At 43.1% G+C, this 12,753-nt stretch overlaps 1 protein-coding gene across 4 annotated transcripts in view; it reads right to left on the reverse strand.

The window, feature by feature from the left end:
• Positions 1-921: 921 nt before the first annotated feature.
• The window catches only part of LOC125688121 (proteasome maturation protein), a 383,306-nt gene continuing 371,474 nt past the window's right edge, over positions 922-12,753 (reverse strand). For 2 of the 4 annotated variants that reach the window (XM_048933736.1, XM_048933735.1), the window contains exons 2-6: positions 6,262-6,356; positions 5,865-5,925; positions 4,295-4,396; positions 2,586-2,679; positions 922-1,456 (exon numbers count right to left, since the gene is read on the reverse strand). In XM_048933736.1, the coding sequence (XP_048789693.1) occupies positions 1,389-1,456; positions 2,586-2,679; positions 4,295-4,396; positions 5,865-5,925; positions 6,262-6,356 (420 nt within the window). In that variant the 3' untranslated portion in view covers positions 922-1,388. Of the gene's footprint in view, positions 1,457-2,585; positions 2,680-4,294; positions 4,397-5,864; positions 5,926-6,261; positions 6,357-7,946; positions 8,142-8,163; positions 8,272-12,753 lie in introns of those variants that run through there. The other 2 variants (XM_048933734.1, XM_048933733.1) reach the window with 2 other exon arrangements.

Raw genomic sequence — 12,753 nt, forward strand, 5'->3', positions numbered from 1 at the left:
ACTTGCTCTGCAACAGCTTGCTCTTGCTTCAGACATATCCACTAAGAAATTTCACTTTTATTGAACATGAGCAGCGTTTCCTGCTAATTTAAAGCATAGCAGCTCACAGAAAGAACAGCTACATAAAACATCGAGTAGGTCTATGCTTTCATGTTAAATTTATTAGTCCTTTCATATAACCTCACTGAGGCAACAGATACAACTGAGGGCTTAATTTTTACTTCATTAGAAAACCTCTGATCTCTCCAACTCTTAAAAGGCAATTTTAAGTTTCTTAAAAAAACAACAAAACCACCAATAAATTATCTCGTCATCTCAGTGTTTTTAATTTGCTGCAGCATTTTGCAATAAATATGCATAAGAGCACCATGAAATTTACATGAAGACAAGCTAGAAGCTGTGGTGCATATGTGTAAGGAGTTTATGGCAGTTTTAAGCACACTGAAAAGCCCAAGAGATGCTTGAGGTTCTGGGGATTTTAACAGGTTTGTAGCAACATTTCTCATTTCTGCTAACATCATCTATAGCAGCACCCTTAGCACTTCACCTAAGAGTAATAAAAATCTGCTGGATAAAATAATTCCTGCCTCAGAAGTATTGTTTCACACTCCCTGCAGATGACAAGAGATTATCCATTTTGAACCACAACCCCTTTTGTTCCATTAGTAAACACACAGAGGGGGTGGTCACAGACATATGGTGTCTGTCCATCACAGGCAATACAATAAAGACTGGAAAAGTCTGTCTGGTTGTTCTCATGGTTGCCTGCAATGCCAAACCACTCCAGCTGCCTTAACAGGAGGGAGGAAATGCATGCAGCAGGATTCCACTGGCAGTGCAGAAATTAAAGATCTTTAAAGTAATGGCAAGAAAAAGTAACAACACTGTGTTGTGGACAAGAGATCCACGATTCACAATTCATTATATTTTGGAACACAACAGCATTTATTGCAAACTTTTATTCAATGCTTAAAAAAGTGTATGGAAGTTTTCATGAACAAAGCATTACTTGATGGAAAACATCTTTGTTTCCTCCTTAAAAAGTTCTTCTGCAAGAACATCCATTAAATGCATTTACCTACAATAATCACTTTTAAAATGCATGGGTACTTGGATTTCTTGTACACATGTATAGCATTTCCATAACTAAGAGACTTATCCTGAGCAGTGTATGAGGAGACATTATTTAAGCTGTCTAGTTACAGGACATTTATATAATTGACAACAAGCACAGAACAATGTATGGACTTCAAACATTTAATATGCCTTTTCACCAAGGAAAGCAAATGATATCTGCATGACTGTTTAACGCTGAGAGTCAATTTAGTGATCACATATTTAGATTTGCAGTATAAAGACACACACAAAACATTCTGGAGTACATTTTGTTACAATAAACCAAGTTTGTATTCCATCATCATGTGGGGCTCTCCCATAACTTCACTTTGTGAAGGATCTGAAGAAAAAAAAGAGTCAAAAGCATTAGGCTTTTACCAAGCTACAAAGACCAATAAGAACTATGAAGGTGACCATACTTAATTTTTTCATTGTAATGCTTAGTGCAAAAATTGCTCAATTGATTCTTGACAGTACTGCACAGTGCACCTCTGTCCAAAGCAATGATCAGATAACCAGTACACCTACAGTGGAACAGTGATGTGAGTGTTTTGTAAGGGGGCAGAAGGGAACTGCTCAAGTAAAACCAAGTAGTTCTACAAAAGCACAACATCCTATAATGGCTAAATGAGATCTGTATCTAATAAAATGCAAGTCTGATCATAGCTTCTTCCACAGGTCCCATACACCTTTCCAATGCAACTTTTCTTTAGCACAAGAGGAGTTGATCATTCAGCCCTTCTGCTAGCTGGAACATGCTCGTGTTCTTTTTCCAACCTACTGCCTTGTTTCACAAAAATCCTATGCCCTTAACGATCTTCTGAGATTCCTCCCTTGCCCTCAGTATGGTTCATATTGGCTGCTGTATTGAAAGACTATCCAGGAACACGTGGGAAACACAAGCCATACCAATCACTGACAGAATGAACCTCACTTCCATACAAAAGTCCATGTCAAAAAAAAAAGGCTGCAAATGCACCTTGGAAGAAAGGTCCACTACAGCTGTATTGGACTGCTTTTTCCTCTCACAAGTAAGGCATATTAATGATTTTGTCCTCTAATCTTTCTTTCTAATTATAGAACTTATAAAAAAAACTTATGTCTTTGTAATCTCTGCCTTTCAAAATCTGTGAAATTAGTTCAAAAATCTCTGGGGATCAGACATCCAGCATAAAAGCATCATCTTCAGCTCCTCAAGAAACCCAGCCCAAAAACAAATACAGACTTACTTAGCACTGCAGATTACATTCCATGCAACTAGCAACTGAACCACACCTATTCATCTTTCCCAGGTGCTTCTTTACCTTTTGGAACTCAATTTTTTATTTCCAATTTTTTCCTTTTTTTTTTTTTCCCAGTCATAAAACCATGACAGCTTTTAAAGGTCTTATTCCCTAGTGGCAAAGAGCTACACAGTTCCTAAATTTCACCTTTAAGCGTTTCTAAAATATTCAAAACTATGTACATACCATTAAGAATATCCTCAAAACCGATGCATTCATCATTTCCTCTCAGAGTATCCAGTGCCATATTTGAGCTGTGAAGAAATGGGAGACGCTGGGCCTGTAAAAGGACAACAAGAGTTAAAGGTTTTTGCAAGACTGAAATGGAGATCTTTGCATTTCTGAAGTGTGAGTCACCATCCCTGAATGTATTTAAACACCCCCTGGATGTGGTGCTTGGGGACGTAATTTACAGGTGGCTGTTAGGGCAGCATGGTTAAGTTGCAGTTGGATTTGATGATCTTTAAGGTCTTTTCCAATCTGAGCTATTCTGTGACTGAGAAAAGTGACAGGCAGTCACCTGTTCCTTTGAAAACAATGATAAAGTAAGAGAACTACCAGCACACATCAATATCAAAACCTACCATCACCATCACCCTCATCACAGTTTTGAGAAGAGCAGCCTTTCACCTGGTTTCTACATTTCACTGCAGTGCAGCTATTGGTTTTAAAAAGTTGTGCTTCTTTTTCTTCCTGTTCTGCTCCCATGAAGTCGTGGAGGGTCTACAGTCTAACTGCTGGTACAACTGTCAGATGTCCCAATACAAACTATTCCCTTAAACACTTCAGAAAGGTGTAATTAAACCACAAAGGAGCTTCTATACCTAAGAAGACACACAAAAGCAAGGAGCAAAGAGTCTTTTAAAATCACCATGTTTCTCACCCTCAAATGTTTGTGGAGATACAGTAGCAGGATCTTAGCCCTCAACTGTCTCATTTTCTGCATATCAGTTAGGAAAAAGATTTTTCCTCACAAGAGAGTACAGTTGAGATAAAGGAACATTTTCATATATCCTGTCTCTTGCCTTTCATCTTCAGGACAAGAAATTTCTTCCAAGTTTAATGGAACTCAGTGTGGTTCAGTAGCACAAAATCCACTGGAAGGGAGCATAAAATTCACAGAGTCACAGAATCGTAGGGGTTGGAAGGGACCTCCAGAGATCATCGAGTCCAACCCCCTGCCAAAGCAGGTTCCCTGCACCAGGTTGCACAAATTGCTCACGCTTACATGAAAAAACAACCCTTAGTAGCTTGATTATTTTCAACAAGTAACAAAAATAATTTACGTGGACCACCAAACTGTGTTTCCTAAGGGACAAAGTCAGCCACGTTCCAACTAGTCTCCATCCAGGGGATAAAAGGGAAAAGGAGGTGGCCTCAGCTTCCCAATTAAGAGTTAAAAACCTTTGAATTTCCTGTAGACCTTCCTTGATCTTACAAGAACAGCTGTAAAGAAATACTAAGCACATGCCAGATTTCCTGCTTCAGGTTTTGCATTACCTCTGTATCTACTCCCACATCAATACCTGCTTCAGAGCCCCAAGCTTTCTTCTCCCTACAGCTGCAGATACTCCTTATGAATGTCATATGCTACACACAGGAAAGTATTAATTTTTGAATTAAGGGGAAAAATAGAAAGCTCGTCCACAGAAAGCTTAAGAATGCTTACCACTTCAACAAGTAGCAAATAAAACAGCAGCAGCTGAAGGCCTTTAGCACACTGACTGCTCTGAAAATTACTGACTGCAATAATTCTTTTTAACAGTTCGGTGAAAACTACTTTTGGAAACCAAATGGTTGTACTGCAAGACAGAAAGATGTCTTTCTGAAACCTTACATTCCCAAAGATGCTCTCACATGGTTGAAGCAGTGGCAGTTCAATAAGGCATGCCTACCTGTTTCACTGCCCTGAGTTCCATCTGCAGCTTTAAGGGCGCGTGGAGTCCTTGAATATTTCTCAGCATGGCAAAGTTTGTTTTATCTTGATTTAACTGGAACTGCCACAAACAAAAAATGCTTTTAGTTTTTAGAAAAAGCAACTTTCAAATATGAGCGTGGAAGAGATCTGCAATGTCCTGCTTCAATGAAATTGCTAATTAATGCAGGTATAAAAAAATCCAGTAATCACAGAATCATAGAATGGCCCAGGTTGGAAGGGACCTCAAGGATCACAAATCTCCAACCCCCCTGCCACATGCAGGGCCACCAACCTCCCCATTTAATGCTAGACCAGGCTGCTCAGGGCCCCATCCAACCTGGCCTTGAACACCTCCAGGGACGGGGCATCATATGATACCATCATACTCACATCAAATGTACATGGAAGTGATGCAGTAACATCTGTTTTATAGAACTGAAATTGAATTCTGCAGGATTTTATTATAAATCAAGCAAAGTAATTTTTTTATTATTTTTTTTTGACACTGAGGATGTGTAACTCCACCAAGTGGTGTAGTTGTGCACTACTTTGCCACAATATTACAAGCACAGAAAAGGGAAACTAAGTCTGGTTTAATGTAAGAACAGAAAGCAGACATTGTGAATTTTACTCTTATTTACTCTATTACAGACTACTTGAAAACACTTGGAATATATCTTTTCTCTTTATCATATATACGATTTTAGAGATCACTCTAAAAAATATCAAAAAGCTCATAATTTTAGAAGCTGTTCTAAAACTGATCAGTAAGACAAAGAAAATCATCTACATAATAGAGGTGGGCTGTTGTTTTTAAAAAAACAAAAAAGTACTGGCTTGTGACTACTGAAGTATGCAACAGACAGTTCTCAATAGTCCTGAAGCTTGAGTCACCTGGCTCCAATTCTGACTTTCCCAGTCCTAACAACATACCTGCAGTGTCAACATAACACGCAATTGTAAAGCAAACCAAAGAGTACCAATGTCTTATTTTAAAACCTGTACTCAGTGCTCATAACAGAACGTTGAACCTATGATCCACAGGCCACTTTGAAACAGCCCACAAGTGATGACTAAGCTGGACAAGACTACAGTTAGAACAAACTGTCTGCATACAATTTCTAGATGGGATAACGTAATGTAGAGTAAAATATCTATGGGTCACACAAAAAAAAAATCTAACAATGAAGACATATGGCAAACCTAAAGACAAAACAGGAAGATTAGCCTTCCAGAGGTGACAGGTGTGCTGCCAACCTAACTGCAGAGGTTGAACTCAGAGCCTTCAGCTGGCTATACCTCACTAGGTAAACCCTGAACTGGAGGCCCGCTTACATACTAAGAGTCACGAGTAGAAGCTTAATCGTTAAATAAAGTTGCCAGCAGTGCACAAATAAAACATTACTGCTGTTACACACTTTTACTTTGCTAAAGGCAAAACCCTCTTCCACCTTCCTGGCTGGTGCGCAGAACAACCCAATGAACCACAACACTAAATTAAAGTCCACAGTAAGAGTGAAAAAGGTGACATTTAACATTATACTTACATTTTTTTCTGACAACTCCAGTGGGTGGCTGGGCACCAACTCATTTTTCACACAAGAAAACCTAGAAATGCAAGGAAAAAAATTAGTTTCAAAAAATTAATACATGTATATTCCAACTAGCATTTATTTCACAAAGACCAATAATTGCCCAGCATTTTTCTAAAAAGGAACATCAAATATTACCTACTTCTTGAAGGGATGTTTAACAGAAAATTTAAAAGAATGTGACTAAACTCACGGGCATCAGGCTATAGCTTATTATTTAGGCTTACAGATTCACCTGCCAAGAACCTTGTTTAAAAAGCAAGCATTTAAGAACAGATTTTCCTCACACATTAGAAGTTTAACATTAGCTATAGAACAATTTAACACGAAAAAACAAAAAAGCAAAGCATACCCTCTGCGCAGACCATAAGCTTCAAATGATCCAGGAAGTGAAAAATCAGTAATTGGGATACTGTCTTTCAACAGAGAAGAAGCTCCTCTGGACTCCTGTAACACAAAGTAAGGATTATTATAGCAGAAGCAGGCCTCTTTCATATGTGCTGTTAGATAAAGTAAATGAAAAATTGCTTCAAGGCTCCTCAAACAACTCTTGTACAAGTCCTACACTTCAGAGTCTCTTTAATTTAAAAAAAAAAAAAAAAAACGATTAAATGAATTATTTCAGAGTTTGATGGCTAAAGGTAGTAACAAAACTTTTTGGGGATGTGGCAGAAACAATTAACTCCTGTTAGATTCCACCCTGCACTTCAAGGATGGAAGGGAAGAAAGATCATGCTTGGCTTCAGTACAGACACAGTTAATCCCTTAAGAATCAGTTCAGATCAAATTGATCATGCCCATGGTTTTAGGCTCCCCATGAAGAGGTGTACTCTAGCATTCTAATATCTTTGCTCATGGAAAGAGCAAAGGAGAAACACTAACTTGTAGCAGAAACTAGAATATCACACCTCACAGATATATTATATGAAGCCACCATAACCTGACAACTGATTTAAAGCTAACCTGTCTGATTTTACTGAAGCAATCTCAGCATTATTCATACAGAGTGCCTCACCAACACACTGATGTCTCTGGAAGGTGACAGTGATGAGCTGCTCAATACAGGAGTTCCCTCCAGCAGCAACACAGGATTAAACAGAAAACATGTGCTCACAACTAAGACCTCCTGTATCAACATGTTGCCATGGTAACAGTCAGTAAGCTGGTACTGATGAGAAAAACCTAAAATAGCTGCTATTATGTGCATGCATAAGGGCTTGAGGGTAAAAAAATTCAACATCAGGCAGCAGTGTGTTTGGAGCCTGGAAGGCCAACAGCACAGGAGGGACGCAAAGCTACTGAACTGTGTTTAGAGGAAGGCCACAAAGGTGCTCAGAGGGCTGGGGCACCTCTGCTATGAAAAAAGGCTAAGGAAGGCTTGTTCAGCTTAGAGAAGAGAAAGCTCTGGGGCACACCTCAATGCAACCTTACAGTACTCAGAGGAAACTTACAAACAAGAGGGATATCAACTTTTTACAGGATTTTATAGTGATAGGACATTGGGATTAAACTAGAAAAAGGCAGGTTTAGGTTAGATGCTAATAGAAAATCCTTTACTCAAAGGCCAGCGAGGCACTGGCACATGTTGCCCAGAGAAGCTGTGGGCACCCCCGCCCTGGAAACACTCAAGGCCAGGCTGGATTGGGCCCTGGGCAGCCTGAGCTGCTGGGTGGTGTTCCTACCCACGGTACGGAGGTGGAACCGAGTGAGCTTTGAGATCCCTTCCAACCCAAACTACTCTGTAATCCTATATACATCATCTACCAATCATCACACTCAACAACAATCAGACTTCCGTGAGACCGCTGCGAAGCAAACACACAGAAGAGAGAAATCGCCTCAAAGATGAGACGAAAGATCAGAGCACAAGCAACTAAAACGCAAGGAGGAAGCCACGCAGCGCTGCCGTGAAGTAACCCGGGGCCCCGCTTATGCCAGAGCACTGCCCACCCCACGCAGGGGCGAGTCAGGGACCCCGCAAGCCCACCGCCGCATTCTCTGAACGAAGCTCCCTCCTTCTCAGCGCTCCGTGCCTACCGGCGCCGCTGCCCGCATAGCGGAGCTCGGAATTGGGCCGCGCCGGATTCCCGTGACTCAGCACGGCCCCTCCGCCCGCCCAACGCCCACCATTCTGCCAAAGGGCAGAGGCGGCGGCTAGAGCAGCAGGCAGACCGACCGCCCCCCGCCGCCTTCACGAAAAGAACGGCGGCAGCGGCGGCAGCAAAACGCCGGCTCACAGCCAGCCCGCACTCACCATCCTCACTCCACGCTCTCAGCCACTTCCGCTTCCTGTTCGTCACTTCCGGTGCTCGGACCCCAGCAGAGGGGGGCGTGGCCTCGCGGGGCGCGGCCGCACAGGATGGACGTGGCCTCGAGAGGGCGTGGCCTCGAGGGAGGGGGTGGAGCCGAGCGGGAGGGGCGGTGGCCGCGCTCAGCGGGCGGCCGTTGATGGCCGCTGTTGGTGGCTCTCAGCGCGCGCTGTGTGGACGCTGGCTCGCTCCCAGGCCGCGGGGCTGTTTCTGTGCGGCCATGCAGAACCCTGTGCCTGCGTTGAGCAAGGTCTGCTTTTCCTGGGGGCTGCCGCTTGCTGAGTCACCCCCGGTGTGCAGGCGATCCCTCGCACCTGCTGGCAGCTGCACAGTGTAGGAAGTTCATAGAATCATAGAATGGCCTGGGTTGAAAAGGAGCTCAAAGATCATCGAGTTTCAACCCCCCTGCTATGTGCAGGGTCACCAACCATCAGACCAGGCTGCCCAGAGCCACATCCAGCCTGGTCCAACCTGTTCCAACCCTGCCTTTTCCTGCCACCAAACCCTTCTAGTTCTCTGTGGGTCACAAGTGTGTGCAGGTGGCAAATGTGTCACTGCTGATGGCCTGCGGGAGCTCCAGGAGGGACCTTCTCAAAGTAAATGTGGCCTCGGCCGCAATGGTTGCTCCGGGGCAGCGCTTGGTGGGCATGAGGTGTCAGGGCAGCCCTAGGTGCCCTGCTGCTCCATCAGACACATTGGAAATGGCTGTCGAGAGCTTTGATGAAGGCTGTGGTGCAAGTTGGCAGCCCAACCCGTCCCCACCATGCCCACTGGCCACGTTCCTCAGAGCCACGTGGTTCTTGGACATCTCCAGGGTCAGTGACTGCACCTCCCCAGGGAACCCCTCACCACTCCTCTGGGGAAGGAATTTTGCCTAATATCCAACCCGAATACGAATGACAACAGTGTGCAAACAGGGTTAACATCAGCTTATGCTTGAAGAGGTTTGAAAGCTATTCCAAGAGTTACAAAGGTTGCCACAGAGGTTGCAGGATAAATGCAGTTTTCCTCTATCTTGGGCAAAATCAGAACACTTAGTGAAAACATTCTCGACCAAAGTTCTGGCCTTTTGTGTTACGATCGCAGGCTTAAAGCACAGACTTCAAAAGAATGGGAATGAGGAATTGGGTATTTTAAGTCATTTTTAGGAAAATGGGTACCACAAAGGTTTCTCTGATCTTATAATGGGTACTCGGATATTGTGGTGCAGGGTTCATTATTGTAGAACAGAAATGAATACAGAAAAACAAATCAAGTTCCTGTTTAACCACAGCTTACAGAAAAGCTAGGTTTGTCATTAAATGTATTTATTTATTGACCTACTTTGTTGATCAGGATATGACTGTAGAGATGAAACATTTAACTTTCAAAGTCATTCTTGCAGGATGCAGACAGGATACAGTCACTCCATGTACATTTTTACATCGCTGCAATCCAGCCTAGGCCGCATAACATAAAAGAACGTGCATTGCAAGAAAGATCTGCTCTTCCTTTAAAGGCCGGCTTTCACACTGGGGAAAACTTCCAGACATAAACAGAAATCACACGTGTATTTTCTCACCAAATTATCAAGAATTTTGAATTCGAGCAACACTTGATTTGTGCCACAGTCAGCTTTGTGTTTTAATGAACTGTTTTTGTACCATTTGGTTTCAATCTGTAGCTCTGCTGCAAGTTAGTAGGAGTTCCATGAGTTCCCAATCAGGCTGACTGAAGCTTGATGAGAAAAGAGGGAGTGTGTGGTGAGCAACGAGTGCTCCAGCTTCTCAGGAGCAATGGGGAAGGCTGAGCTACCTCAAACCCAGGCTGACCACAGCACAGATGGTGTGCTGGAACGGGGCTGCTGGGTGTACTGCATGTCCATCTGTCCGTCTGAAGGCATCTTCCAGCCCGATGGTAACAGGGTGGAGAGTGGGATGCAGGGGTTGGGGTTGCCCAAGAAGCCTTTCTGTTAGCATTTGTGAGTGGTCTAAAATTAGCATGGAAATAACCATCGCTCCTCTGAAATTACTAATTCATTAAAGTTAAGACGGCGAACTTCATATGTTGGTTTTAAGGATAGCTTGAACATTGTAATTTTAAGGTTTTTTTTTTTTAAGCATTTTGAATAGAGAAGATCTGAAATGTGTGAACACTTTAAATTCTTTTCTGCTTGTTTTTTATCTCAGCATTTTTGGAATGTCAGATCTGGTCCCTTTGGTTTATCTGAGGGACTTCCCAAAGGCTTCAGGGAATATGTAGGACATGAGTTCCTTATTACGAGGAAAGTACCTTCCATTTTAGGAAAATGGACTTTACTTCAAATGCTCTTTTAGCAGTTAAATTGGCTTTAGCAAGCAGAAAAGGTGGTGAGACACTGGCACAGGTTGTCCAGTGAGGGTCCTATGTGGAGGCATTCAAAGCAGGCTGGATGGGGCTGTGAGCAACCTGGTCTAAAGGGAGGTGTCCCTGCCTATAGCAGGGGGTTGGAACAAGGTGATCTTAAATGTCCCTTCCAACCCAAACCATTCTATGATCCTGTGATAAAAGCTCATTAAACAAGCTCTCTTGCCTGAGAGCCTTTTATCTATAGCTTTTAATACGGATGCAGCTTTGTCTCTTTTCAGAAATACAGTTCTTCAGACGTGTCAGTGAGCAACCTGAGTACGTGAATCTCTACCAAAAGAATACCTTTATCCTGTGGAGCTGGGAAACTCTTTCACTAATTTCTGTCAACAGCCAGCTATAACCTGTTAAAGTGAAAGTACTTTTTATTTGTTTTTAATCAAATCAAATAAACACACTTGCTTTGATCTTTAAGAAGCCCATTCTTGTTAACTCGCTTTATACTTTTATGTTTTGACATTCATTGTAAATCTAATTATTTAAAAAAGTTATTTTGTTTGACATTAGTAAACCTCCTCTGAATGAAGATAAACAGGGGCATGTTTTGGTAGAGATTAAAAATAAATTTCACACGAAACTGCAAAACGTAGCAAAGATAATAACGTGTAGGCGTCAGAGTGTTCCAAAACAAGGCTCTCCAGGGGCTCTTCTGAACGCACGGCTACGTTAAAGCCGTGTTCTGAAAGGGCTCAGGAAACCCCTGACTCCAACCCACCCTTTCCTGAAGCTGGTGAAAGTATTTAAAAAAAAAAAAAAAAAAAAAAAAAGCCACCACGTTGCTGTTGCAGGGAAATAAAAAGAAACAAAGAATCTCTCATATTGCCAAAGCAGATGATTTTTTCCTGTTTGTTTACCAGCAAACTCCATGGCGTGCAGATTTGCTTGAGTTAAAGGCTGTCCACCTCCATCGTGCAAATGCAGGAAGCGGTCCTCTGACTGACAAACATCCACTGTTACCCGGCAATGGAGAGGAAATTAACGTGTTATAGGATCTAATGGGGAAAAATGGTACCAGCAATCATAGAATCATAGAATGGCCTGGGTTGAAAAGGACCACAATAGTCATGCAGTTTCAACCCCCTGCTATGTGCAGGGTTGCCAACCACCAGACCAGGCTGCCCAGAGCAATCCTTTGCTACATTATTTGATCTGTAAGTCAGAACTAACTTTAAAAGAAAATATAATGTATCTTTGGAAGGTACTTAGTCCCTCTTTTGGTAAATCGGGTAAGGGCTGCCTGTTGTTTGCTGTTGTTTTTTTTTAATCCACGATGGGTATTTGGGAAGCCATCCTCGTCGTCTTGAAGTGCTGACTTGTTCTGGAGCTTGTCAGTGCTTTCCTAAGAAGTCTTCCTTCTTCATTTGCAGCCATCTCTTGCTGAGACCGAGCAGCCCGCGCTGCCTCTTTCCCGTGCTCGTGATGCGCATCCCGCAGCCAGCAGGGGCTGCTCAGGAGCCGCCCGGCGCCCCGCTCCCTGCCCGGCCCACTCGTACCCCTACCCCTACCCCTGTCCCTGCCCCTGCCCGGCCGGGCAGCGCTGCCTGCTGCGGGCAGATGGTAAGTTATTTTCCCCTTCGCTTGGCGATTCTGCGAGAAGGACGAAAATAACAGGGTCAAAAGTTAAAAAGCAAAGTGGATGTAACAGCTGAAGCCACACGGACGGTACCTGGGGAAATGCAGTTCGCTATGGATTTCCATCAAGCTCCACCATCTCCGTGCAATAATATTAATTTTGAATTAATCCTCCAGCCTGAGCGCAGTGCTTAACCTCCACAGTTTTCATTACTACTCCGTAAACCCTCTCTGGCACCGCCTCATGAGAACCCGCAGAAAGACGTGTTGTCCTTCTGGACAGCCTGGATTTGCCTCTCAGGAACATAACCACCCTGTGCATATAGGTGAGGAAAAGAGCACGTTTCCTGTGAGAGTGTCTTCCTAAGGGAAACCTTGAACATAATTAATAGTAGTTGCAGCTGAAAGAATTGAATGGAACATTACTTCCCATTCCTGCTACTGTGCAGGAAAAAAAATCCCCTAAGAGTTTTCTAAACCGACTAGCAGCAAGAGGGGTGGCTGAGACTGCCCTGAGTCATAACCATGTCCAGTAGGCAGCGAGACAATAAGAAATCACCCCACTTTCCTCTCACAGC

The sequence above is a fragment of the Lagopus muta genome, chromosome 1, assembly GCF_023343835.1.
Source record: "Lagopus muta isolate bLagMut1 chromosome 1, bLagMut1 primary, whole genome shotgun sequence".
Lineage (NCBI taxonomy): Eukaryota > Metazoa > Chordata > Aves > Galliformes > Phasianidae > Lagopus > Lagopus muta.